General features: G+C 32.4%; 6 protein-coding genes across 7 annotated transcripts; 2 read left to right on the top strand and 4 right to left on the bottom strand.

The window, feature by feature from the left end:
* The first annotated feature begins 705 nt into the window (after positions 1–705).
* LOC142230775 (uncharacterized) lies at positions 706–27,032 on the top strand. Its single transcript, XM_075301403.1, has 17 exons — positions 706–1,199; positions 2,918–2,989; positions 3,047–3,268; positions 3,330–3,416; positions 3,477–4,388; positions 14,080–14,135; positions 14,533–14,597; positions 15,963–16,495; positions 16,558–16,644; positions 16,705–16,854; positions 16,914–17,722; positions 24,145–24,591; positions 24,654–24,819; positions 24,973–25,233; positions 25,304–25,803; positions 25,977–26,313; positions 26,663–27,032. Exons 1-17 carry the CDS (start codon positions 775–777, stop codon positions 26,952–26,954), a joined length of 5,421 nt encoding a protein of 1,806 aa, XP_075157518.1. The 5' UTR covers positions 706–774; the 3' UTR covers positions 26,955–27,032.
* LOC142228712 (uncharacterized) lies at positions 6,706–8,604 on the bottom strand. 2 transcript variants are annotated; one of them, XM_075299208.1, is made up of 5 exons: positions 8,097–8,604; positions 7,899–8,042; positions 7,752–7,835; positions 7,506–7,685; positions 6,706–7,453 (listed from the first exon to the last, which is right to left on the bottom strand). In XM_075299208.1, the coding sequence occupies exons 1-5, from the start codon at positions 8,504–8,506 to the stop codon at positions 6,724–6,726; spliced, it is 1,548 nt and encodes a 515-aa protein (XP_075155323.1). In that variant the 5' UTR covers positions 8,507–8,604; the 3' UTR covers positions 6,706–6,723. The 2 variants fall into 2 exon arrangements, with proteins under 2 accessions (XP_075155323.1, XP_075155324.1); XM_075299209.1 differs by having other exon boundaries at positions 7,752–7,832.
* On the top strand, positions 9,267–12,693 carry LOC142228707 (uncharacterized). Its single transcript, XM_075299203.1, has 8 exons — positions 9,267–9,820; positions 10,071–10,304; positions 10,362–10,445; positions 10,889–10,945; positions 11,017–11,193; positions 11,257–11,316; positions 11,372–12,190; positions 12,250–12,693. Exons 1-8 carry the CDS (start codon positions 9,345–9,347, stop codon positions 12,299–12,301), a joined length of 1,959 nt encoding a protein of 652 aa, XP_075155318.1. The 5' UTR covers positions 9,267–9,344; the 3' UTR covers positions 12,302–12,693.
* Positions 12,367–15,754, bottom strand: LOC142228710 (uncharacterized). The gene is made up of 5 exons (XM_075299206.1): positions 15,211–15,754; positions 15,050–15,139; positions 14,762–14,989; positions 13,872–14,702; positions 12,367–12,499 (listed from the first exon to the last, which is right to left on the bottom strand). The coding sequence occupies exons 1-5, from the start codon at positions 15,639–15,641 to the stop codon at positions 12,430–12,432; spliced, it is 1,650 nt and encodes a 549-aa protein (XP_075155321.1). The 5' UTR covers positions 15,642–15,754; the 3' UTR covers positions 12,367–12,429.
* Positions 18,363–19,094, bottom strand: LOC142228713 (uncharacterized). The gene is made up of 2 exons (XM_075299210.1): positions 18,936–19,094; positions 18,363–18,871 (listed from the first exon to the last, which is right to left on the bottom strand). Exons 1-2 carry the CDS (start codon positions 19,023–19,025, stop codon positions 18,473–18,475), a joined length of 489 nt encoding a protein of 162 aa, XP_075155325.1. The 5' UTR covers positions 19,026–19,094; the 3' UTR covers positions 18,363–18,472.
* On the bottom strand, positions 20,459–23,130 carry LOC142228708 (uncharacterized). The gene is made up of 7 exons (XM_075299204.1): positions 22,678–23,130; positions 22,382–22,447; positions 21,936–22,304; positions 21,805–21,873; positions 21,192–21,754; positions 20,645–20,894; positions 20,459–20,577 (listed from the first exon to the last, which is right to left on the bottom strand). Exons 1-7 carry the CDS (start codon positions 23,043–23,045, stop codon positions 20,517–20,519), a joined length of 1,746 nt encoding a protein of 581 aa, XP_075155319.1. The 5' UTR covers positions 23,046–23,130; the 3' UTR covers positions 20,459–20,516.
* Positions 27,033–27,970: the final 938 nt, after the last annotated feature.

Here is a 27,970-nt window from a genome sequence, read left to right as displayed (position 1 = left end):
CGTCCTTGTGCAAAAAAAAAAAAACACTGAACCAAGTTTCATCAAATTAATTGCGACCAAATCCTGCGAACAATACATAGACAGACCGACCGATGAACGGACGAATACGAATAGATCGACTCAGGAGGTGATTCTGAGTCGATCAGTACGTTTTATGGAGTCTAAAGTCAATAAAAGTTATTATTCCCTAAACACTATGTGGGTTAGGATATAAAATCTGGATGCATTTATTGTTTTTAATGTTTAGAAGCTGAAATTTAGAATATGCGAATAGTTACTGGATGGCGTTCGCCAACTTTTCGGCTATGACATACTCAGAATGCTTGTACTACGCATGTACTAATTATATTAGAATTGTGTATTTTTATATGAAATGAATACATTTGTTTTTAACCAAAATATATGTTTTATTTTAATATTATTTAAATTCCCGATTTTTGTATGATTTTTATAATGCACGATTTATATTTTTTTGGGAAGAAGTAACAATTTTTCTTAAAATTATATTGGCAGCCCTGGGTGCAAAGATGGTTTTTGTTATATGGCAATAATGTAAATACACTTCAGGCAAAGTAACGGTAATGTTTCATAATGACAGTAAACGGAAGAGAAGAAGAAGCTAACTCATCGATAACACCGTTTAATGCTTATTAGTTGTCACTAGTATTTACCTCTATATTCTTATTGACTTCCTGTCACAAAGAGCAAAACATATCCTGGCAAAGGAAAAAGAAAATTAGTTGAGAGAAAACGGGAAAACGTTCATATATCACAATGTCTTCAGATATTGCAATGATAATAATGTGTAGAACATGTTTGGATGGTTCAGGAAAATATAAATTAAACGATTGCATTGAAGATGGAAATAAAATTGTAGAAATGCTAAATGCCGTTGTACCACAGATACACATCAATGATGGCAATCAATTTTCAGTATATATTTGCCAGATTTGTTTGGAAAAACTACTGACTGCTTATAGATTTCAGTGTCTGTGTATAGAAACCAATATTCAACTGCAAAAGTTCCATGACAAGAGTAATCCAGAACAAAAACTATGTACAGATCCCTTGATGGATTTGGAGCAATGTTTGGAATTGAAAGACGAATCGGTTAAAATAAAGAGTGACAATGAATATGGGGTGCATAACGACAATGCTGGAAACGACGATGAAGATAATGGAAACGATTCTGACTCTAGGTAAAATGTTGCGATATTTATTTAGTTAATATGTATATTGGTGAAGTCTGGTCCGGCCCCCTTGGCAATATGAACATATGTACTGAATGTCCACGACGTTTTAAATGCGATTCAGACCTACATTCCACAACTCATACCCGATATTTGTGAATTTCGTTTTACGAGTATATAAAATATAATTGATATACTCTGTAGTCACACGTTTTGGTATTTTTCGCGAAAGAAAAATTCCTTGGAAAGTAGAAAAATCTCCAAAAGGGTTAAAAGCTTAACTTTGAAACAGTGGAAAAATTACCAAAATATTTAAAATAACTTGAAAACGAAGAGAAGTAAAATCAGACATGGCTATAGAAGTCGTTTCAGTTCCATATTATGTGATCCTGTAAATTTAGATATCTCAATTTTCCGGAAATAATCATTGAAGCGCTCACAAGAGCCAAATTTTACTCAAACCGTTTCAAATATAGCTTCAATTAATCGGAAAATTCCCCATAAATTCGGCAAAAAAATATTGAATTTAAATAAAAATTAACTAACAACAAATAAGAAAGTCTAAAGTTGGGCGGAGCCGACTATATTATACCTTGCACCACTTTGTAGATCCACATTTTCGATAACATCCGATCGATCCGTCAAATGTGTTGGGTGCTATATATAAACGTTTTTGTTCCCCTATACATTCATTTAAATCTGACTCGATCTGAACAAAATTTGTTAGACTTCTAAGAAAAACTGTAGACTTAAAATTTCAGTCGGCTAATCCCCTGGTGTTAGTAAAAAATATGAGAAACATTTAAATCGGAGGCAATTTTTAGGCACCTTCGCAAAATTATATTTATGATTTATCGGTCGATAGCTTTGTATTCGAAGTATAGGAAAATTTAAGTCATTGGCGATTTTTTAAGGAAAATGTGGATATTTTGGCCATTTTTTGCCCAAATCGTATCTAAATCTGAACCGATCAAATTTTATACGCATAGTTACAATGTTAATTCTACTTCCCTGTGAAAATTTTAAAGCAAATTAGGGCAAAATTCTGGCTTCTGGGGCCATATAGGTGTATATTGAGCGAAAGATGTATATGGGAGCCATATCTAAATCTAAACCGATTTCAATCAAATTTGGCATGCATAACTACAATATTAATTCTACTTCCTGCGCAAAATTTAAAGCAAATTAGAGCAAAATTCTAGCTTCTGGGCCCATATAAGTGTATATCGGGCGAAAGATATATATGGGAGCTATATCTAAATCTGAACCTATTTCAACCAAATTTGGTATGGTATAGCTACAATATTAATTCTACATCCCTGTACAAAATTATGGCTTCTGGGGCCGTATAGGTGCATATCGAGCGAATGATATATATGGGAGCTATATCTAAAACTGAACCGATTTCTTCCAAAATCAATAGTGTTCTTTTCTAACCCAAAATACATACTTGTGCCAAATTTGAAGACGATTGGACTAAAATTGCCACCTAGATTTTGATTACAAAAATATGTTCACAGACAGACGGACGCACGGTCATGGCTAGATCGACTTAGGGGCCGGACCTGAGCAATATGTTATTGCCAAAGACACCAAATGTCTATCTCGCCTCCTCGAATCTCGAATCTTTAGCATGGCGTATAAGCCAGGATATAATATATTGTCCCTGATAGACTTTACACTTAAATTATTTGTTGTAAATAATAAGTATTATTGTTATTTTTCAGCAATGAAAAACTTAGTGTTCTTAGAGATAGAAGAAGGTTCCATACTACTGGGATACCAGCAAAAAGTGAAAGGTATATTTGAGTTTTATTAATGATTCCAATCAATTACCAATTACTTTTTTTTTCCAGAAATATTAACAAGTTGGACAAAAAAGACAACCCAAATCATCTAGACGATAAAAGTGCTTCCAAACGAAAGAACTCCGGAAAGTCTCGTAAAATCCATAGGCGTTTAAATACGGAAAGTATGAGTGCAATTGTTCATTGCTCTGAAAAGCTAGAGTTATCGGAAAATAATTGCAATAACCCACTAGAAAGTATCACCAGCAATAATGGAATTTTGAATTTAATGTGGGTTAAAGAATTCCATCATAAATGCAATTATTCGTTTTAATCTATTCTATATTTTAAGGAATAATAAGAACTCCTCAGAAGAAAGTTTTATGGCAAGCGATAATATTAAGCAGAACGACGATGGGGATATGGAGCCAAGAGAAAAGTATTAACATTAAGAAAATTTGCTAAATAAATCTTCATTTATTCATTCGTTTCCTTTTAGGTTAAATAGTGATAGTTATCCCTGTGATATTTGTGACATGGTTTTCGATAAACCTTTCCGACTGAAACGTCACCAACGGCAACATTCCACTGAGAGATTGCCCTACGAATGTGAAATTTGTAAACGTGATTTCTTTTCGGCAAACCCCTTAATCAAACACATGAAAAAATATCATCCTCAAGCAGAAAAGCATTCTTGCGATCAATGTAATGAATCGTTTATCCTACGCAATCATCTTGAAAAACATCTTAAAAAACACCATAGAAATAGTCGAAATTTATATTGTAAGATCTGTGATAAGGACTTCAAATTTAAAAGTTCTTTGGAAAAACACTTGCGTTCACATAGTGACGAACGACCCTATCTTTGTGCCCAATGTGGAAAAACTTTTCGCAGTTCAAGCAATTTGAGTGAACATGTCACAAGACATTCGGGCCTACCCACCTATGCTTGTCCTGAATGTCCACGACGCTTTAAATGCGGTTCAGACCTAAGGAAACATTCCACAACTCACAGCAACAGTAAACCCCATGTTTGTGATATTTGTGGATTTCGATTTACGAGAGCCTATTCACTTTTGGAACATAAACGTTTACACACGGGCGAAAAACCTTTTAAATGTGACCAATGTTCCAAATCGTTTGCTATTATATATCATCTTAAGCGTCACACAAGAATACATACAGGAGAAAAACCCTATCGTTGTAAATATTGTGATAGGGCCTATGCTGTTGGTGGAGATCTAACAAAGCATTTGCGGGTACATTTGGGGGAGAAGACCTATCTATGTACGGAATGTCCTATGGCTTTTAAATATAATTCTGAGTTGCAAAAACATCTAATAGAGCATTATAAAAAGCAACAAAATCAATTAAAGGGTCCCAATGGACAAGAAGACCCCAAGAGAGATTAGTAAAACAGGGAAGGCCAGCATGTATTGATTTAAGTGATAATTTGATTTTATAAAGTCTTTGAAGTTTTAAAGAGAAAAGCTCCATTTTCGTTTCTAGATTAAACCAAAAAAATTTTTAATGTATCCTCAAAGCTAAAAGTCTGTAATAAAAGCAAACAATTATTAGTTGCAGTAGTTTTTGTCTGCTGCAAAAGGTAAAGCTGTGACGTCTGTTAAACTCAAGAAAATGGACCATTGAATATTGGCAGACATTTTCTTCAAAAATTTATTTCTATAGAAAATTTTGTCAAAATTTTATTTCTATAGAAAATTTTGTCAAAATTTTATTTCTATAGAAAATTTTGTCAAAATTTTATTTCTATAGAAAATTTTGTCAAAATTTTATTTCTATTGAAAATTTTGTCAAAATTTTATTTCTATAGAAAATTTTGTCAAAATTTTATTTCTATAGAAAATTTTGTCAAAATTTTATTTCTATAGAAAATTTTGTCAACATTTTATTACTATAGAAAGTTTTGTCAAAATTTTATTTCTATAGAAAATTTTGTCAAAATTTTATTTTTATAGAAAATTTTATTTCTATGCAAAATTTTTTCAAAATTTTATTTCTATACAAAATTTTATCAAAATTTTATTTCTATAGAAAATTTTGTCAAAATTTTATTTCTATAGAAAATTTTGTCAAAATTTTATTCCTATGCAAAATTTTGACAAATTTTATTTCAATAGAAAATTTTGTCAAAATGTTATTTCTATAGAAAATTTTGTCAAAATTTTATTTCTATTGAAAATTTTGGCACAATTTTATTTCTATTGAAAATTTTGTCAAAATTTTATTTCTATAGAAAATTTTGTCAAAATTTTATTTCTATAGAAAACTTTGTCAAAATTTTATTACTATAGAAAATTTTGTCAAAATTTTATTTCTATAGAAAATTTTGTCAAAATTTTATTTTTATAGAAAACTTTGCCAAAATTTTATTTCTATAGAGAATTTTGTCAAAACTTTATTTCGCTAGGAAATTTTGTCAAAATTTTATTTCGCTAGGAAATTTTGTCAAAACTTTATTTCTATAGAAAATTTTGTCAAAATTTTATTTCTATAGAAAATTTTGTCAACATTTTATTTTTTATACAATATTTTGTCAAAATTTTATTACTATAGTAATACTATATACTATATATAGAAAATTTTATATAGAAAATTTTATTTCTATAGAAAATTTTGTCAAAATTTTATTTCTATAGAAAAATTTGTCAAAATTATATTTCTATAGAAAATTTTGTCAAAATTTTATTACTATAGAAAATTTTATTTCTATAGAAAATTTTGTCAAAATTTCATTTCTAGGCAAAATTTTGTCAAATTTTATTTCTATAGAAAATTTTGTCAAAATTTTATTTCTATTGAAAATTTTGTCAAAATTTTATTTCTATAGAAAATTTTGTCAAAATTTTATTTCTATAGAAAATTTTGTCAAAATTTTATTTGTATAGAAAATTTTGTCAAAATTTTATTTCTATAGAAAATTTTGTCAAAATTTTATTTCTATAGAAAATTTTTTCAACATTTTATTTTTTATAGAATATTTCGTCAAAATTTTATTTCTATAGAAAGTTTTGTCAAAATTTTATTTCTATATAAAATTTTGTCAAAATTTTATTTCTATAGAAAATTTTGTCAAAATTTTATTTCTATGGAAAATTTTGTCAAAATTTTATTTCTATAGAAAATTTTGTCAAAATTTTATTTCTATAGAAAATTTTGTCAAAATTTTATTTCTATAGAAAATTTTGTCAAAATGTTATTTCTATAGAAAAGGTGTCAACATTTTATTTCTATAGAAAATTTTGTCAAAATTTTATTTCTATAGAAAATTTTGTCAAAATTTTATTTCTATAGAAATTTTTGTCAAAATTTTATTTCTAGAGAAAATGGTGTTTAAATTTTGTTTCTTAGAAAATTTTATGTTTAAAGAAAATTTTGTCAAAATTTTTTTCTATAGAACATTTTGTCAAAATTTTATTTCTATAGAAAATTTTGTCAAAATTTTATTTCCATAAAATTTTGTCTATAGAAATTTTCCCAAAATTTTATTTTTATCGAAATTTTAAGAAAAATTTCTATATATAGAAATTTTTCCTAAAATTGTATTTCTATAGAAAAAGTAGTCAACATTTTATTTCTATAGAATATTTTGTCAAAATTTTATTTCCATAGAACATGCTACATGAAAAAAGATATACCCACCTCACGTAAATATTTTTGTTTCCCGAATGGAATCCTTGTATCCTTGATAATTACAAACAAAACAATTGCTTCCTCATTTCAGTTTATTTGTGTAATTTTCTATGGTTTTTTAGTTGATACGTTTTCGAAAATCGTAATCCACACTTACCGCATTTATAAGGTTTTTCTGAGAGGTGAATCTTTTTATGAATACTTAAACTTTCGCGAGTTTTGAAACGTGTATCACAACATGGGCATTCGTATTTCTTTTCTTCGTTGTGGGTGTCCACATGCTTTCGCAAACTGCTGCTATACTTGAAACCTTTACCACAAGTTGGACAAAGATATGGACTTTCGTCTGTGTGTATGTATTTATGTTCCTTGGCAGCGAGTTCAGAAGTAAATTTCTTATTACATATATCACATGAAAGTTCTACGTTTCGATGGAAATGCATATGTCTGGAAAGCTGTTCCTTGAGGGCGAAATTTCTGTCGCATTGTGTGCAGGCAAATGTACTTTCTGGATGTAATTTTCTCACATGGCTTGATAACGATCTTACAGACATATATTTCCGGTTACAAATTTTACATAAATACGTGCCACTACCGACAGTGGTTCTAATTCGAATGGGATTCAAACTGCCTTCTTGTTGCCTTTTTGCATGTAACATTGTATGCTTTCGTAAACTATCTCGATTAGCAAATCTCCTGTGACAAATGTCGCAGACACAAGGCTTCTCGGATGAATGAACTGATCCATGACGTTTTAAGTGTGCCATACAGTCAAATTGTTTTCCACATATTTTACATGAATTTTCACGACTTTTGTCCCATCTGAAATCATTGCATTTAGCTTTAGTTCGATAGATTTATTTAGTCATTTTACCTCTCTTTTTGTTCTATATTAGATGTGTTACTTTCCTCACTTGTTTTACTTGCGTAAAGATCCATAATTTGTTTAAGTGTGTTGTCACTATACTCATGGTCATTTTCCAGATGTTTTTCCATAAGTGGCAATCGATCATATGCCAGGCCACATTGTGAACAAGAGAACATTTTTTGACCACTAATATTTTGAAATTTGGTGTTATTAGTAAAAAACGCAAACAACATTAATATGTGAAAATCCTACTTTGAAATTATAGTTTCAAAAGGTAATTGAATATCTCCGGTTTCATCAAACGTTTTTTGGGAGTCGTTAGTGTCATCTGCACTGCTTTGATTTTGTAAAAAATAATAGTTTGTATATAGAAAATGAAAAGTTATTTTGCTTACTTACTTCATTTGTTCAATAAGTATTGTATTGTCATCATCTCTACTATTATTTTTGATAGAACCTTGGTCCGCATCCCTATGTACTTCGTCAATCTCCTCTTCATATATCTCCCATTCATCTTCGATCTGTGAAAAGTTCTCCTCATCACTACAAATTTTAATTTGAGATTTACAATTTTTGTTTGCGATCACATGTACCTACTTGGAATCCGTATTTTCATTGTCATGCGTATCTTTGGGACGTATATGTAGGATATCGCCCACCATTAGCTTGCTTTCCTCAGCATCAAAATTACTTTCTAAATCGATATTATTATCGAGATCAAGAACAATTTCTTGCGCGGGATTTGAAAACATTTCACGAAGCTTACTATCTGTGTCAATACACAAACGTTGGAAGTGAAAACATGCGACCAATTTTTCAACACAACTTTCGCATATCAACGTAGAAAACTCGATTGCATCCTCATTTTTTATGTTGATCTGTGGAATAACAAGACCCAGCATTTCAAGAATACTAAGGTTCTCCTCCAAACAGTCATCTAGTTGATAATATTTGCTATCTTCATCCATACAGGTTCGGCAGGTGGTGGATGTTAGTTCTAAAGACATTTTATGTTTTAATAGAAATCCATGAAGGATTAAAGAAATTGTTAGGATTTTGAGAAGTAAATAAATGCTTCTTCTTCGGGGGTGAGTACAGTAATGACAGCAGCTGCTTTCTCAACTGCAGCGTTGCCATATAGGTTCGTTATTATCCACGTAAATCGATAATAACGTGGAACAGAATTTTCAAAAGCAATAATGCAGTTTTGTTATGTATTTCAGAAGGAAATGTATAAACAATCGTAATAAATATAATAATCGTAATGTATAATTGATAATGTTTATAGTAGCCAAGGGTCTCATTAATAGGGATGCATATAGTTGTCGCCCGCACCTTAAGCCATATATATGAATAGATAAATAGTTATAGATATTGGCCATGTTAATTGGCCATAATTGGCCATGTTAATCGATGGAATTAATATGTATTTATTTGAATTTAGTACTTTTCTAGTAATATATAGAATTAAGATTTACTAAAATGGAAGTACACTATTATTGGTCTCATTCGGCTTATTGTATTGTATCAATAAAATGAAATTGAAATTATCCTCGTTAGACAGTGCAATGTAAATTATTGATAAAAACGTCCTAAATAGCAAAGATAAATTAGAAATTGTTGAGAAAAACGGATATTACCCTTACCAGTAGAAGAAAATACATTGGCAATTGCTTGCAGTGACATCTGTAGCTTCGAAATTTCCTCGAGAGAGAGAGAGAGAGCACATCAATATCTTCTCCTGAATAATCTTTGCTGCACGTTTATTTACATTTACGAATTGTTGATAAAATTTGTTGATAAAAGAAATTTTAATAAAGTGATCAACATAAATAGCATCATTAAATGGAGGAGAAATTGAGTCATATTCCTGTGGAATTTGAAATTATGCCCACAGATATATCATCATTGTGTCGTACATGCTTGGAGGAAAACAAAAAGTCCTATCAAATATATGACTATGTCGACGATGACAGAAGAATTTTGGAAATGCTCGATGAAGTTGTGCCACAAATTCGCATTAAGGAAGAGCAGGATAATGATCTTATGTGGCTTATATGTGAAACCTGTGTCGATAAATTGGTTACAAGTTATAAATTTCAACAATTAAGTATTGAATCATCGTTAATTTTTCGCCAATTTTTTCTAAACTCTGTGGAAAGAAAACTTGAAGTACAGCCCTTAACCGTAGGGGACGAATGTACTGACATGAAAATAGAGTTATACGTTCTCGACGCAAATGAAGATGAAAGCTGTGACGACAAAACTATAGACTTGGGAAACAAAGATGCAGAAACCGATAGTGATTATAAACTTGAAATGTACGTTGAATTACCCAAATTACGAGGACTATCATGTGAGATTGGCAAAGTTTGGTTTTATTAAGAATGATTTTCCTTTGGTGGATAGAAAAATATGTAGACGACATAGTAGCTTCTAACTGCTGTACTATAAAAACACTTTTTCAGTTGAGGTCTTTTCATGCTATATCTCATGTGAGACTCGGAATAGGCCAAATAAATTTTTTGAAACTTATTTTAATATTCCATATGCTTCTCTTTACAATTCTAGTAAAAAAGAAAAGACCTGCCCTAAATCAAAAACACAAGCCAAAAACAAAGATATCAGTTCACCAAAAAGTCCTCAGACGGGACAGCAGCTAAGAAGAGCGTATCAAAGATTGGGTATATCTACAGAGACAAGCAATATAGAGGAATCTTTAGATATTGGAGAAGATATTATTCGAGAAGTTGATGACGCAGTCAAAGTACATTTGAATGTTGAAGATCAAGATTCATTCGTAAAGTATGTGATTAAAAATATCCATTTTTTCATATTTTTTTAACTAAATTACAATTTCAGACATATTTCATCAACCACATTTAACAGTGTACAAATTGAACTAGGGAAGGAAAGCTATTTAATCGAAGCATTGGCTTATGAAAGGCATGTCTCGTAAAGAATTCATGGAATACTAATTATAATTTCAAATGGAACTCTTTTCAATTTAAATGATACTGCCAAGAATTTAATAACTTTCGTATCCGTTTTTGGTCTGATCGTTGTGAAATTGCCTTTAAAAGGAATTACACATCGAAAAGGATAAAACGACCGTAATACAAAACCTAAATAGTCACATTGTCAATCGGTATGATGAATTTGTAAAATCAATCCTCTGGTGCGGGTTCAGAAAGTTATATTTAAGAATGAAAAAAAAATAATTTATTTTGAAAATAGTTTCGTTTGAAATTAAATTGGTATTTATAGAAGCAGTACCTAACTAAATTTAACTAAAAAATATACGCGTGCTAAATGATCTAATTTTTCCCCTTTTTAAAGATTATTCTCCGTATTGCCCTTATTTGAATAAAATATGTTCTATATTACAGTGAAGAGAAAAAGGAAAGTCCAGAAAAAGTACCAACAAATTCATTAGATACCACAAAGTAAGTTCAGAATTAATATTTGTATACTTTTCGAATATATCTCTATACAAAACAAAAATTCTAAATTACAGAAACACATTTTCAAATCTACAAATGCATGAAACAAATAATTCCGAAGAAGTGTTGGAGAAAGAAAACTACTTTAGTAATAATAATAGAGAATCTATTGAATATTCAGTTGATGAGGATGTATTATTTGAAGACAGTATTGCATCGTGGGAGAATGAAGGTCAAAATATAAAGTTAGAGTAAGTTTTTTATAGAAAAATTTTCATGAGCAAATTTCGTTTATTTTCGATAATTCATTTCAGTGGCGATGATGCAGAATTTAAGGCCATCTCAGAAGTTACAGAAACGGGTAATGATAAAAAGTATGGTTGCGATTGCGTTCTTATTCCATATATAGTATTAACTACTCTTATTTAGGCAAGGTTATCCATGTAAAGTATGTGGGAAAATTTTTAATTGCCCTTCACGTTTGAAACGCCACAGCCCAGTCCATTCCCTAGATAAACCATTTTCCTGTGAAATATGTAAACGCCGTTTTTCAACGTCGCATTATTTGAAGATCCATAAAAACCTACATAAATTTAAAAAGAATCTGAGTGTAACGTTGCCCCCAGATGGTATACAATGCCCGGATTGTCCGAAACGTTTCAAAAATCGCAATGCATTGGCATCTCATCGTCAAGTACATACTCGCAATTCAATGCCAGCGAATCACATATGCAAAATATGCGAGCGTGGATTTGTAACAGTGAAAACCCTCACCGATCATATAAAAAATAAACACCCCGATACGGAAAAATTTACATGTGATCAGTGTGGCAAATCATTTGTCCTGCACGAAAGACTTTTGCGACATTTAAATGCCCATAAAGATTTGAGGTGTCATATATGTGAAAAGGTATTTACTTCTGAGCCAACTCTGAAAGAGCACATGAATATTCACACTGGAAAAAATCCTTATCTTTGTTCAGTGTGCGGAAAAGCTTTTAAATATCACAGCAGTTTACGCAAACATTTGGAACGACATTCGGACGTATGCAAATATAATTGTCCCCAATGTTCAAGGAGTTTTAAGTGTCGCACTGACATGAATAAACATATAAAAACCCATCTGGGAATAAAGGCACATATTTGTGATATTTGTGGCACAGGTTTTACTCGAACTTGGAATTTACAGCAACACAAACTTTTGCATTCGGGAAAAAAACGTTACAAATGCAATGATTGTCCAATGACGTAAGTGATGATTATCTTTGTGGTTTATACATTTTTTGCCAAACTGTTTTTATTTCTAGATTCTCATCGCTTCTGCAATTAAAGCGGCACACACATGTCGATCAAGGATGATGTGATGTAAAAGCAAATAAACTTTTTTGTACTTAATGTGAATCAGAAATACAAAGAAAAAACCATTTCGGTATATTTATTTTATTCATAACATAATTCCAGTTTAGACATAATTAGGGATTGCATAGCTACATATTAGTCTCATCATCGGTTATGGGAGCACAGATATGACGTCGCAATGATTGCAGAGATGGGTACCTGAAAGAAATCATAAAAAATGTTATTTCATAATTTTTACAATGCAATTTGTGGCTGTTCTTTGCTACACAGAAAAAATTTTCACGAAAAATTTTCCAATTAAAATTTGAATTGAGTTTTAGAAAATAATTGAAAAGAAATTAATAGTATCAATTAATTTTTTTAATTGAATAAATTAATTTTTTGACTTTTAAGTAAGTTTTTAATTGATACTATCATTTCAATTTTCATTTAAAGGTGAGTACTATGTTCGGGTTTTTCACCAAAACACTAAACTAAAAGTACAAAAATATGTATGAAGACGATTATATTTTGATCAAGTCGTACCAAATAATGGAAGGAAAAGATCCAAGGAATTGATTGCAAATAATTTTATATTTCTATATTAATTAATTAAAAAAAGTAACCGTGAAAACAAGCTGGTTTTCAGCTTGAAAACTGAACATAGTACTCAGCTTAACAAATTAATTGGATCAATTAATTTCGTAAATGAATCAGAAAAAAATTTTTGTGTGTAGAGAAGGGCTTTCTGCATAGTGTTTTACTAAGTCACTGCTCAGAGTCTAATTGAGCATCCCGATCCTTGTTAGGTTTATTTGCAATCTTTGTGTTTTCTCTTAACGGGTTAGGTTATGGAGGATGAGACCAACTGGGCTGCTTTACAGCATATTTTGCTTTTATTTCCATAAAAGATATTTTTTAATTTGTTTAGAATACGGTATTCTTGTTAACACAGAAAAAAAAATCACGAACATTTTTCCAATTAAAATTTTATTTGAGTTAAAAAAAAAAATATTCAATTAAAAATCAATCGAAAAAATTAATAGTATCAATTAATTTTTTCATTTTTAATTCATTTTTCCCCAACTTTTTTGGACTTGTCTAAATAATTTTCTTCTAGAATATCTAGATGACACATATTTTAGAATAAAGTATACAAATCTCCAAATTTTTCATCTGGAGTATCAAACAACCGAAATATTTATATTTGCCTGAGATTTGGAATCAGTATTGTTAGACATATTTATAAAAAATCCCCCAGTCTTTTCGACTTATTTAAATAATTTTCTTCTTGAACATCTAAATGACCCATTTTTTAGGCCCTATGTCTGGTTTTCAGACTATCAAGTAGATTTTGAAAGTTTTTAGTTTACTCAAGATCAAGAAGAGACTGATTGTTCAAACATTGGTATATGGGCAAACTTTTTAATCTCAAATGTAAAATGTCAAAAAAAAGAGAGTTCTAGTAATTCCAAATTGATCTGGATTGAAACAATGGTTAACAATGCATTCGATTGTCCTTGTTTTTGCGCTTTTTGTAAAGAAACTCTTCCTTTAATTTTATTCCTATAACTTCATACAATTTACTTACATGCGTTGACAATCCGTACATTTGTGAAAACTTTTTTTCGCATGTGACTCTCTGTGGCGTTTTAAATGAGTCGATCGGGTACATCGAAAACCACATATATTGCAACGATAGGGTCTAATTCCAAGATGAGTTTTTATATGCTTTTTAACATCGACTGAGCACTTGAAACATCTATTACATTGTGGACATTGGAATTTCTTTTCCTCAGTGTGACGTTCAATATGTTTCCGCAAACTGCTACTATATTTAAATGCCTTACCACACGTTGGACATAAGTAAGGATTTTCACCTGTGTGTATGTAGTTATGTTCTTTAAGGGCAAACTCCGAAGTAAATGACTTTTGACATATATCACAAGACAATTGAATTTCTCGATGCGAATACATATGTCTCTCCAATTGTTCTTTTTGGGGGAACTTTTTATCACATCGATCACAGGGGTAAGTAGTATCAGGATGGTCTCTTACTATATGTTTGCTCAATGTTTTCAATGACATGTACTTGCGTTGACAGAAGTCGCATGAATACGAAGCATTAATATGCGAATGCGATATACGATGGGCGGATAGAGAATTTTTTGAAGGAAAACTTTTTGGACAATAGGGACATTTAAATCTCTCCGTTTGGCCACCATTATTTTTGTCTTCTTCTTCCGTCACAGTGTGTAATAGTTTGTGTCTATTAAAGGCATTTATGGTGGAGCATCCGCGAAGACAAATATCGCAGGTATACGGCTTCATATCTGCATGAACCGGGATATGGCGTTTCAATCGAGACATACAATTGAATACCTTTTTGCAGACTTTACATGCATATTCACGAATTGTTTTGCTGCAAATGTAATAACATGTGAGTGAGTGAGGCAAAATTCTTATTTTGTATATATCTACCCATCGGTATCGTCTAAGTCGCCTTTGCTTTCATTTACAATAATGTTGTCGGCAAAATATGCATTCCATTCATCCATTTGGGAATCATCTTTTAAACTTTCGGAATATTTAATAAAATTTTGGATTTCTTTGGCATTAAGATTGTGCTTTTTCAGTAAATGGTGCTCTATACGCCCAATCCTGTCATATATTTTTCCACAATCTGTACAAGAGAATCTCTTCCGAGTACTGTAATTATATAGCCATGTAAATATACATTTGAAATTCTCAATTTTACTAACAACATACTTAAGCTTGATTATCTTGAATGGTACGGGGGACAATTGGTTTTCTTCCCCATCATTTTCTTGATCTGGTAAAACATCATTGAGTTGGTTACTGAAATTAAAGGCGAAATAATATTAAATGTTTCAGTATGCAAACATTTGATGTTTAGGATATATATTTACCTTCCATCTTCATGGACTTCTTCGATATTAGTATGGATTTCTTCTATTTCTACATCACTGGTGTTTTCTAGTTTTAAATCATGTTCTTCGAGTGCCAACAAATTCTCATAATCTTCTCCTTCTTCTTCATCTTCTTGAAATACGATCTCTTCCACTGGTTCCATTGGCTTATGAATCAACTGTCTCAGTTGGGTGTCACTGTCCATAGCCATACATTGGAAGTTATAGCTTATTACAAGTTTTTCCACACATGACTCACACATAAGCGAAGAAAACTCAATATCATCCTCTTCCTTGACTTTAATTTGTGGAACAATTACATCAAGCATTTCAATGATTGTATGGTTCTCATCCACATAGTCATAGATTTGATAATACTTGCTGTTTTCATCGAGGCATGTGCGACACGCAGATGTAAATTCTAGAGACATCTTAATTCAATTAATTTTTTTTTTATATGCAAACATCTAAATGGCAAAAAAATGTTATTTATTTTTAAAAGACGTGGAAAATTTTATTTATTTCTTTATTTCAATGTAAACAATCTGACCACTTCTGAAAAGTCAAAACAAAATCATGCTTTTTGACGTTTGACAGCAATTGACAGCAAGCCGGCATTTTGAGAGCAGTGTACTCTGTGCTGAGAGTATCAAAAGGAAATAAAAACAGCTGATTGCAATACCATCAAGGGTGTCCATTAAAGATCATCAATGCCATTTACATTTGTGGAGCCAGGCCATCCATGAAGGAAGATGTCGTTGGACTTAGCATCAATATGTAGAACTTGCATGAGCAAGGGAAGACGATATTATCTTCTAGATGATGTCTTAGATGAGAACTACACAATCTTGGAAATGTTGAATGATGTTGTACCACAAATCAAAATTCAAGAGGACATTGATATTGAATTGTCCTCTTTGCTATGTGAAGCTTGCGTTGATAAGTTATCCATAAGCTTTGCTTTCCACCAGCTATGCATAAATACCGACAGACGGCTACGTAAAATGATTCTTTATCCAATAGAGGAATCGTTGTTCGATGACTCAAATGGTAGTTTTGATGCACTCTTGGAGGAGGATGACAGTGTTACTTGTGTGAATCTTTCGAAGTACTCGAATAGCAGCAGTGACAATGACAGTACACAAATGAATATATTCGAAGAAGAACATTTGGTTGAAAACCTAATCATAGATGAACAAAATGAATCTGATGGAGAAGATATTGTAGAAAGTCTGGCCATGGACGGAGAAGTTTTAGTGACATCTTTGCAGATTACAAAAATTGGGTAGTAATAAGCAAATATAAAGCTAGCAGGCAAATGTTAATAACATAATTTAATCATTTCAGAAAAGGTCATTGTGAAGAGGAAATCAGGCAGCTGGAAGACTCAATTGAGGATATAAACCAAATACCATTGGAAAATATTAGAATTTTGTTAGTATCACTCTGTGGTGTTTAATTTCTTTATAAGTTTTTAAGATTTTTTTTTTCTAGGGAAGACTGCAGTAAGGATATTTTACCGATAAAAAAACAGCTGAACAATCCTAAGAAAATGGATGTGTTTCCAGAATATGACGAAATCGAAGATAATGGTGAAGACCATTCTATCTCAAAATCAGAAACAAGTCTTTATCAAGGAAATAGGTTATATTTTTACATAACTCTTTTTATCTTTCCATATTAAAGGGGTTTATTTATTTTAGGAACACATATGGTACCAATCGACAATTTCCTTGTAAAGTATGTGGGAAAGTATTTAACGCTATTTATCGTTTGCAAAGACACACTCCTGTTCATGCCTCTAATAAGCCTTATGTTTGTGATATATGTCAACGCGGATGTTCTAATTTGAATTCTTTGAGAGGGCATAAATTATTGCATACACGAGAAGAAAACGAAGAAAATCCTCCAGAGAACTATAAATGTCCCTTCTGCCCGAAGTATTTCCCCAGTAAAAACTCTTTATCATCCCATCGTTCGACGCACTCTTCAGTCAATAGCAAATACTCGTGTAAATTTTGTAAACGAAAATATATGACAATGAAAACTTTAACTGACCACAGTAGAAAAATTCATCCCGATCATACTTATTCGTGCGAGCTGTGTGACAAGAAATTTGTACAGCACGAACAACTTTTAAGACACTTGAATACACACAGAGAAATAGAACTCTCTTGCACTATATGTAACAAAGTTTTTACTTCGGAATATACCTTAAAGGAACACAAGAATATTCATACAGGTGAAAATCCTTACCTTTGTCCCACCTGTGGAAAGGGATTCAAATATAGCAGCAGTTTGCGTAGACATATTGAGCGTCACAATATTGAAAACAAGTATCGCTGTCCATTTTGCGATCGAAATTTCAAGTGCCGTGAAGATGTGAATGTTCATAAAAAAATGCACATTTCGGATTCTTTTAAGTGTACAATATGCGGGCATAGGTTTAATAAGAAGCACCAACTAAAAAGCCACAGAAAACTACATAAACAAAGTGTTAAAAATAATGGAATATAAATTATGATAGCTACATAATTGAAATTTGCATTTTGTCAAGGAATATTGAGACACATCATCCAAGAAATGCCTACAAGAATTGCTCATGAAAGGGAACAATGGCCATGCCGGATTATGAATCTAGGTGGACCATTTTTGACGTTAAATGTGGGAAAAGTAATAAAAAGGAGGAAGCAACCTGTGGCGACAGGCCAATATTGGCCTACTGCATCCGAAATTGATAACAGCATGGATGAAAAAGAAAAAACTTCAAAATCGGAAATGAGGCGCATTTAATGTCTTCCTCAAATTTCCATAATTTTGTATAAGAGACACAGCATCTGTAACAACAACACTAGCATCGACCCACATTCCTATCGGTTCTTAATACCGGTGTGGATACAAGATGTCTCCCCATTCTCGATGGAGGAGTATGGCAATTTTTCGGAAAATCTGATAGTATTGCCTCTAACCACTACACTTTACTGCCCAGGGATAAACATGAGAAAATTCTAAATCGGATAAAGGGATTATTGCCTCAGCTGTTGGTTGGGTGGAGAAATATTTCGAAAAATTTATCTTGGTATGACCAGGAAAAACAGTTCGAAATTATGTGGCTTTTACCAGAAACATCCGTCGTTCAAACGTACACGACATTATTTGTTTATTCAATAATGAATTTTGTTTTTATTTCAAATAAATAGTGTGAATATTTAATTTAATTGAGATTCAAATAAAAAAGCACAGTTTAGAATAAATTCACAATTCAATAGTCGAATAAACGAACATTACTATCACGGGCACCAGATTGGCGATCGTTATTTTCAACGGTGGCGATCAATTGCATAACTTGTCCAATAGCACGACCAAGGCAATGCTTGTCCAATTTTTGGCCGCTAGCAGTTTTGCAGTTTTCCAATTTCTCATCAGCAACATTAATGAGTTTTTCCTTATGAACTGGATTATTCGAGAAAGTGTGGGAGCCAGCTAGACGTTGAATGATTTTCCTTTTGTAAAATTGGGCTTCTGGCAAACGAGATGCAGAGCTGGTGAATTTTGTAGAGTAACTATCGGACATAGGATAACGGTTGGAGTCAGACCAAGAGTTGCTGTTATCATAGTCAGAACTTTCATCGAAATCGGAGAAGCTGGAGTAAGCGTAGCTCTGCAAAATTGTTTAGATTTCAATGTTTAGCGAACAACCTACAACAATTTTCGACATAAATTACCTGGGCAACCAAAGCAATAACCAAAATAGCGAACAATTTCATTTTTGCGGAAATATTCGGATATGTTAAAATACTTTGAACTGAATGCATTAAACGACTATTACAAGTGCTTTTATATCGTTATTATGTTGACTTGTCACCTCTTAAGCAAAATGCAAACCCCCTAATTTTGCTGATATGTTTTTGACGATAACATTTTCATTTTACCACAATTTAATGCTAATATAGCAATTTCTGTGCCTATGATATAAATGCAATTTTTGGATATAAATTTTGCATGAGTAAGCTACAATAGAACGATATGATATATGTACTTACTGTATTCGGAAGTTCAAAACTATATTTGTGGATTTCAATGTTTCAATTGGGACTCAGAAATGTTGTGTCAGTGGAATATATTGTAAGGTTGAGTAGGGAAACTGATTTGCTGTAAAATGGTGTCCAGATGAAATTCGATTAGTGGTCTTCTTTATTTGTTGTCCGCTATCAATCTTATGAATGAAGGTAAATTTCCCACAATACTTTGATGAGAATGGGAAAGAATTGCTTGTTTCTTCTTTTATTTTCATGCGGCAAATTGACCTGGAACAAATATTTTGTAATTTCTTGGCCAGTACGTTTTGTTTAGAAACTCAAGGAGCTCGGTTGAGTAGGCGAAACTAGGAACTCACATAGCTGGGTGTATGTCGCAACCATATTTGTCTTTCCCTTTTTTAATGTCTAGGCTGTTGAAGTCTCGCAACCCCTGCGTGGAATGTGGCATTTCCAGTACCAAACAAGGCTACTGAATTACATTTCTTAGTCTTCGCACTTTCCTCGCCTGAGCAGGTAAAATACTCCCTTTAAGGCTCGCTGAAGAATCGTTTAATTTTTAAAATTCTTGAACTTCTTGAACTGCTTGCTTTTCAACGTTTTCATGTGGATATTATAGACGTCATAACTCACCCAGCGCTGAGACCAGCCTAGATGTAAAAAAGACTAAGTATTCAGTGTACACTTGGTCCATCCAACTCTAGCAATCGGCCAATATTCCATTCAGAAGTTAAATGTTCGATGTTGCGTTCCTTTAGTCTGTTCAATATAGATTCGGGGTTAGGAGGGTTTTCAGGTCTTCATGCAAATGATTTTAGTTTTTCTTTATCTAATCATACCTAAAGACTTTTTTGAGAAACTTTCGGAAAAAAAGAAATCATAGGATTCCTATAATCCAGGTTCATTTGCTTATGTCACGTTTCTTTTTCTAAGTAGAGCACTGCTTGTAGCAACAATCTTAGGTGACAGAACCCATTTGTAAGGAGGGTCCTAGTTCGCATATATTCGAATTGTGGCTTCGTACGTAATGTACACATTATAAAGCCCGAGTATCACCTTATTACCTTCCCTTATTATTCTTTTATGTTTTGTTTTATTTCCATATATGTCTTCTTATTTGTTATTCAAAATTTCATACCATTTACACATTATAAAAAAAATTGTTGCATAAAATAGTTAATACATTATACAAAGAAAATATGTCTATAAACTTGTATGTATAAATCATTTATTTTCTTAATATAACCTAGTTTTCAATATTTTATAGCATTAATTGCTATTATCCAAATGCGTTTGGCTATGCCTTCGAAGTTGAGATGCCGTATCAAAGCTAATTGAAAAAAAAACAGTATTTTCATAAGTATTTATTACATTTTTATAAATGTCTTATTACTTACGACAAGTCACACAATCCACAATTATGTATGAAATTCTTTTCGCTGGCCTGTCGTCTACTTTGTATGGAACCCCTTCCCAAACCCTGATGTGTTGTTTTATGCTTCTTAACATCTGCCCGACACTTAAAACGCATGGGGCAAAGGGGACATTGGTATTTTTTTATAGTAGAGTGCCTCTCACGATGTTGACGTAAATTACCAGCACATTTGAAACCTTTTCCGCATTCTGGGCATAAATATGGACATTCTCCTGTTGGTATGAGATTGGGTATGATATGAAAAAAGATAGAAATTCGAAGTAGTCTGTAATGTGTTCCAGGTAGTAAGTTTCGGCTAAATAAATTTAAATAAATATTGACCCGAAAACATATTTTCCCAATTAGAAAAAATCATTTCCGCTAATTTTGAAAAGGTAAAAAAGATGTTCCCCTTATTTGTGGAACTGCAAAGTATAGAATTGAATCTTTCAAGAAAAACTGAAACGATAGATTACCCTTCTGCTTTCCACCTGAGACACAGAAAAGTTTCGATAGACTTGCACCATTACCTGTATGAGATCGCATGTGTTCTCGCAAGAAGCATTCAAACGCAAATTCCTTGTTGCATATTGAGCATACCAGATCTTTATCGCGGTGTTTGCTAGCATGGTCCAATAGTTGCTCTTTAACTATGAACGTTTTATCACATTTCTCGCAAGGATATTTGTCTGCATTTGGATGTTGATTCCTGACATGATCTGTCAATGTTTTCATTGTTAAAAACTTTCTTCCACATACCACACACAAGAAATTTGGTAAAATAGTTTTATCAGCATGCATTCTACGGTGACCAGATAGAGCATTCTTATTCTCAAAACGGCGTGGACAATGAGGACATTTAAAGCCTCCAGCGGGGGTTTGTGAACTATCTTCCAACTGCTTTTTAGAATGCATCGCCTCATGAACCTTCAAGTAGTGTATGGTGGAAAAGCGGCGTTTACATATTTCACAGGCATATGGCTTATGGAGCGAATGAACTCTACTGTGGCGATTGAAGCGGGAAATTCGATCGAATACTTTTCCGCATACATCGCATGGATAGTTGCCATTTCTAACATTCTTCATATCGGTTCTAAAACGCACACAAGTTACTTTTGTTTATTCAAATATGAGAAAACTTACTTTTCAATCTCTCCTACGTATTCGTCATTTTCTTCTTTGCCTGGATCGAGATCGTCGTTGCCAGTTTCACTGTAATACATATGCATTGTTAAGCAATGGTATTATAATCATTAACCAAATAAAGTTTTTACTTAGAATTAAGGAATGTTTCCTCACTTTCCGTCATCGTCTTGTTGTCATTCCAATCTTCTTCATTCAAACCGTCTACTTCGATACCGTAAATATCTTCAAATTCGACTCTATCTTCCCCTGATGGTGATTCCAAAACTTCAGATATATGTTCTCTTATTTGAAGTTCATTATTCTCATAGAGTTCCACACATATACTATTGTCCTTGTGATCCTCATCTAAATGAATTTGATATCCTTCTTCATTTTTAAACGTTCGTCGACATAGGTTGCATTGATACAAAACTATTTTGGCGTATGGACAAACATGGGAATTAAGATGAGCTAAGTTGTCGAAATATTCGCCACAATCAGAACAGAGATAGGGTTCCCTGAATAGAAAATTATTTCAATTAATACATATAACAATAATGGTTCATTTGAAACAAAGCAACAAATATAGACTCACTCGTGGGGCTGTAAAATTTTCATTGGTATGACTATTTCATTTTTGACCGTTAAGATTGCATCCTCGCTGAAATTATAATAAATAGCATAAATATATCAATGGTTTGCATAAAAAATGTCTTGTTTTCTAAAAATCGCCGCATACACTTGCGGACACCTCCCAAATATGGACAATACTCTGAGAAGTATTACTGTACATATTATAGGAATATAAATTTTTTCGTCTCATGGACCAAAATATGGCCAACATTTTGCCCAATATACCAATAATATCAAAGAGTTTTTCTTAGTACTTACTTTTGAGTGGTGTCATCTACATCCACAGATTCTGATTTCATTTCGTCATCTTCATTCAAGTCATCTCTTGTGGTTACTGAGACACCCTCTAGGATGATTTGCCGAAGTTGACTGTCTGCTTCTAAGCAAAGACTATGAAACTGGTAGGATGTTATAAGTTTATCCACACATATTTCACAAATTAATGGTGGAAAATCACCAACGTCCTCTTTGAATTTTATCTGCGGAAAAAGCTCGTCCAGCATTTCCAAAATTCGATGATTGTCATCCACATAATCATAAATTTGGTAGTACTTCCCATCTGCTTCTAAACACGTTCGGCAAACTGACGACAAGTTGGGTATTATTTCAAATTCCTCAGTTTCCATTTTACGAGTAATTTTAAGATTTGTTATAGAATAATTAGAAGCTAAAAAAAATTGGCTTCTACATGTCAACAAACACTGACAAGCACGCTCTTACCGATCATGCGTTCACAGAGTTGTCAATAATTTGTATAGATGTTTCAAGTACAACCACAATCGAGACGACACACCAGAGAGTATTAAAAAAAACAAGAGGACGAAAATTTCTCTTCTACAAAAACTACAAATGTCAACCGTATAGATGTCGCACAATGCTTGCAGCTTTGGTATTACCGACGTTGCGGTCGAAACGCAGCTTTGATAAATTATTTATAAAGGCATCGGCAGTTATAATTTCAAATTGTCTGCCAAAAAATTATAAAAAAAGAACATTTGTTACTACAAGGTAGGTTTTAAATCATATTTTCTTTACGTTTCGTAAAGTCGGCAGAGAACTGAACTGGGTGACGCCGACGCAAACTGGATGATATTTGAGAGAAGCGCCTGCATGACATTAGATAAATTTCCTCATGACTGCCACCTACTGTCGCAGTTTAGCTTGACAGTTTCATTCTTTTGTTTTCTTAATACACTCTGGACACACATGCATTTTTATGCCACTTGAGAAATATATTTTTGGGATGCCAGTTTTGCCAAGACATATGTAAAAATCGATAATAACGGCTCTTATTAGCCACCAACCATTCATTTATTTATTTTTATTTCTGCATGTATGTAACATAGTCGATCAGAACCTAATGCGCTTCACAGACTATCAGTTATTAGTCATCGCCGACAAGTCGTATCGATCCCACACACTGTAAGATTCTTTACAAACACCGACATTCCGTCCGGAATAACTGATAGACTGTAAAGCGCATAATAAAGAAATTTATTATCGGTCCCATAAACATGCAGCAGTATCGATTATGCCTTCTGACTTTACTTATGGTATGGCCAATATCTGGGATATGTTCGACACGAGCACTGTCTTCCGGAAAAACGTATAGTGTGGACTGCGCATAACAAAAATAGCAAGGCTTCTCAGCAATAAAGCAAAATTTTTCAAAAGTTTTGCTTACTCGACGTTACCTTTACTAATTTCATATGTTTGTTGGGTTAGCACGGACTTATCGACGCAATTCTTCTTGTTTATTATTTATTATACAAATTATTTTGTTTATAATGCTTTCAATAGAACTATATGGGCGTATATGTCGCGCGTGTATGAATAAAAGAATCCCACTTTACAATCTACAAGAATTTTGCTTGGGTTTAAAATTGGATGAAATGATAAAGAGCATTTTTCATGACACAAAATATGAGTTTCCTCTTCCTAATGAAATCTGTGAATCCTGTCTGGAAAAATTAAAAGTAGCATACAAATTTCAAGAAATGTGTCGGAATACATGTAAGATTTTGTACAACACTTGGATTTTGTCACAACAAGTTAGAGAGATTCCAATACCGAATGAGGCGTTAGAGCAAGTAGATAACCAGGATGATCCATTATTGGATGAAGTAGAAACTAAAACAGAACATCAAAGTAAAAACCCAATTAATTTGGAAGGTAACATAAGAGTTGAGATAGTTATCTTTGACTACAAGTAGGTAATTTTATTTAATTTTAAGGAAACAAGCAGGATGATTATGAAGAACATGAAGAGAAAAATTGTGAGAAAACATTTGAAAGCAATGAATTAATCATATTTAGTGGAACCAAAATGGATGAAGATGATGACAATATACCACTTAGCTTATTAAGGAAGAAAAATACAAAGGAGGAATTAATTAAGCTGTAAGTTTTTTATTTATCATTCTAAAACGGAAAATTTGTGTGATACACTTCCACCATAAATAATAAACAAAATTGTTATAAATTTAAAATTGTGTTTTCTCAACATTAATTCCAATCGTTTAATGCTCAATAATTAATTAAATTTTTTCCCAGAACGGATGAGATGACAATCGCACCTATAAGAAAGTTTTCCCAAGAATCTCCCATCAGTAAGATCCAACACAAGTGTGATTTATGTGCAAAAGAATATTCATCTGCTACTATGCTACAAAAGCATAAACGAAGCAAGCATAAAGACATTGGGGTTTCAATCAAATCTAAAACCAAAAGAGCTACAGTATTGAAAAATTCACAACCAGTGGTGTTAATGGACATGGAAGCACCTTCAAATGATGATGAAATTAGCAATAAAAGGTAAGATGTCAGAAAAAGTTTATAATTTTTTTATTTATGCTTATTTAATTTTAACACCTTATTCCAATAGTTATGTCTGTTCACAAAATAGTGACGATGAGAAATCGCATGATGAAAAACAAACGAATTCCAATAATACAAAGAATAAGGTTACCTCGGAAAATTTCCCATGCAAAGAATGTAAAGCAACTTTTCGTTTTGAGAAGCAATTAGAACGCCATATAAAAAAGCATACAGAAAATCATCGTTTTGTGTGCATTGTATGCAATGATCGTTTTAAATATCCTTTTATGCTACAGAAACATACTGAAAAACATCACCAGTCGGAAAAAGTTAAAATTATAGATATGAAAAAAGATACTTTGGATAAACCACACGCTTGTAAATATTGCACATCGGCATACACCAATATTGGAGGACTGGCACAGCATATGAGTAAAAAGCATCCCGAAATTATCCCATTCAAATGTGAAAAATGTGAGAAAACATTTGTAGTTGAAGAGCATTTGAAGATACACACTAATAGACATTTGGGCATTAAGAACTTCAAATGTGAATTGTGCGACAAATGTGAGTAGTTCATAAAAAAAATGGACGACAAGAATGAATAATTATTATGCGTTGTTGTTGTTGTTGTCCGCATTAAATTATCCCCAATGTTAGTTTTAAAACAAATTTTAAAATATCCCCCTCTATATATGTTACGAATATACCCCATTTTCTTTTATTTGCAATTATTACAGCCTTCTCTTTCAAATTTGCCATGAAACAACATATGAGAATACATACTGGTAACTTGAATTATCTATGTACTATATGCGGTAAAAAATTTTATCGACCAAGTAATCTACGTCAACATATGCAAAGACACGGTGATGAAAAAAGCTATAGTTGCCCTAACTGTCCTAAACGATTTAAATGCCCCTCGGACCGTTATATACATTTAATGTCTCATCAAAAGGAAAAGAATCATGTATGTTCAACGTGTGGTGCAAGATTCTCTAGAGTGGATACATTGCATCAACATCAAATTCTTCACACTGGACAAAAACCATACAAATGTGATCAATGTCCAATGGCGTAAGTAAAAAAAAATTACATTTATTGTTGAGTATTAAGTTCGAGTTTATCCACTAAAATCGCGATTTTTTCACGATTTCTTTTTTTTAATAATCCATTTTAAAGAATATAAACTTCATAAAAAGTTGCTTTGCGATATTCCCCGTCAAGTTATTTCAAAATTTGCATCATTATTAAAATTTGATTTTAGCGGCTAAACTCGAACTTCGTACCGATTTTTCAAATGATCCAAACTTGGGCCATACATTGATAGCTTTGAGATAAAAAATAGTAATAATACAAAAAAAAAAATTAAAACTAATGTGAATACAATATTCTATATTATATTATATTTCTATTTTTTACACAGATTTCCACGTTTAATGAACCTCACACGTCATTTGCGAACACATAGTGGAGAAAAACCCTACGAATGTAAACACTGCGGCAAATCATATGCACAAAGTAATGATCTGAACAAACATTTGAGGACTCATGTTGGAGAAAATACATATATTTGTACAAAACCTCAATGTTCTGCAGCATTTAAATATCAAGCGGATTTAAGAAACCATGAGTGGGAACACTATCGGAAACAAAAGGAGGATGAGCTAAGGGAAAAAGAAACTTCTACCGATTCTTTAGTAAAATGCAATAATTGAAATGAAACGAATGTTGTCGATTGTCTACATTTTCTTCCATAGTTTTATGTTCTTAATATATAATTTTTTTAAAATCCATTTGTTTTGTTATTGTTGGTTTTGTTCTTTAAGCATTGTTGTCGTTTTTTTATTTCAGCTTAAAACCATACATTGACTAAACTACAAGAGTAGCTTAACCAACAGAGGAAAAGAATGTTTGTCAAATTTATTTGGGCAAAGCCCTATAGACTGCAAGATGGTTGGATGGACGCACGTTTCGGAATTACCACATTCCTCATCAGCATCCTCTACTTGCAGCAAAACTATCAACCAATTATCAGAATAAATTCAGGCAGTTTATTAAACCCAACAAAAACCACACTTGAACCCTCCGAAAAAAGGTTTTACATTGATAGCCGGCTTATGCCAAATGAATTCGAAACAAACATATCTCTTTTCCTATGCCACTGTCAAATCATCGATTTGAATTCACATGGCTGGGTTTATTTTGAGCGTGCCTCCTCTTCTTTTTCCATTTGTTTTGTTATTGTTGGTTTTGTTCTTTAAGCATTGTTGTCGTTTTTTTATTTCAGCTTAAAACCATACATTGACTAAACTACAAGAGTAGCTTAACCAACAGAGGAAAAGAATGTTTGTCAAATTTATTTGGGCAAAGCCCTATAGACTGCAAGATGGTTGGATGGACGCACGTTTCGGAATTACCACATTCCTCATCAGCATCCTCTACTTGCAGCAAAACTATCAACCAATTATCAGAATAAATTCAGGCAGTTTATTAAACCCAACAAAAACCACACTTGAACCCTCCGAAAAAAGGTTTTACATTGATAGCCGGCTTATGCCAAATGAATTCGAAACAAACATATCTCTTTTCCTATGCCACTGTCAAATCATCGATTTGAATTCACATGGCTGGGTTTATTTTGAGCGTGCCTCCTCTTCTTTTTCCATTTGTTTTGTTATTGTTGGTTTTGTTCTTTAAGCATTGTTGTCGTTTTTTTATTTCAGCTTAAAAC

Source organism: Haematobia irritans, chromosome 3 (assembly GCF_050003625.1).
Source record: "Haematobia irritans isolate KBUSLIRL chromosome 3, ASM5000362v1, whole genome shotgun sequence".
Taxonomy (NCBI): Eukaryota; Metazoa; Arthropoda; class Insecta; order Diptera; family Muscidae; genus Haematobia; species Haematobia irritans.
This window is presented reverse-complemented; position numbering and strand designations above follow the sequence as displayed.

Coding starts and splice junctions, on each gene's coding strand:
- LOC142228708 (XM_075299204.1), bottom strand. CDS start 23,045: ATGGAAACTGAGGAATTTGAAATAATACCCAACTTGTCGTCAGTTTGC. Junction 22,305..22,381: donor AAAATTTTACAGCCCCACGA/GTGAGTCTATAT, acceptor TTTTCTATTCAG/GGAACCCTATCTCTGTTCTG. Junction 21,874..21,935: donor GAAACATTCCTTAATTCTAA/GTAAAAACTTTA, acceptor TATGTATTACAG/TGAAACTGGCAACGACGATC.
- LOC142228713 (XM_075299210.1), bottom strand. CDS start 19,025: ATGCATTCAGTTCAAAGTATTTTAACATATCCGAATATTTCCGCAAAA. Junction 18,872..18,935: donor TTATTGCTTTGGTTGCCCAG/GTAATTTATGTC, acceptor ACAATTTTGCAG/AGCTACGCTTACTCCAGCTT.
- LOC142228707 (XM_075299203.1), top strand. CDS start 9,345: ATGGAGGAGAAATTGAGTCATATTCCTGTGGAATTTGAAATTATGCCC. Junction 10,946..11,016: donor AATTCATTAGATACCACAAA/GTAAGTTCAGAA, acceptor TCTAAATTACAG/AAACACATTTTCAAATCTAC. Junction 12,191..12,249: donor TGCAATGATTGTCCAATGAC/GTAAGTGATGAT, acceptor TTTTATTTCTAG/ATTCTCATCGCTTCTGCAAT.
- LOC142228710 (XM_075299206.1), bottom strand. CDS start 15,641: ATGTCTCTAGAATTTACATCTGCGTGTCGCACATGCCTCGATGAAAAC. Junction 14,990..15,049: donor TTCAAGATAATCAAGCTTAA/GTATGTTGTTAG, acceptor ATATAATTACAG/TACTCGGAAGAGATTCTCTT. Junction 12,500..13,871: donor TGTACGGATTGTCAACGCAT/GTAAGTAAATTG, acceptor GATTTCTTTCAG/GTACCCATCTCTGCAATCAT.
- LOC142230775 (XM_075301403.1), top strand. CDS start 775: ATGTCTTCAGATATTGCAATGATAATAATGTGTAGAACATGTTTGGAT. Junction 14,136..14,532: donor ATTTAAATGCCTTACCACAC/GTTGGACATAAG, acceptor CTTCCGTCACAG/TGTGTAATAGTTTGTGTCTA. Junction 26,314..26,662: donor TGTGATCAATGTCCAATGGC/GTAAGTAAAAAA, acceptor TTTTTTACACAG/ATTTCCACGTTTAATGAACC.
- LOC142228712 (XM_075299208.1), bottom strand. CDS start 8,506: ATGTCTTTAGAACTAACATCCACCACCTGCCGAACCTGTATGGATGAA. Junction 8,043..8,096: donor AATGAAAATACGGATTCCAA/GTAGGTACATGT, acceptor TAAAATTTGTAG/TGATGAGGAGAACTTTTCAC. Junction 7,836..7,898: donor ATACTTATTGAACAAATGAA/GTAAGTAAGCAA, acceptor ACAAAATCAAAG/CAGTGCAGATGACACTAACG.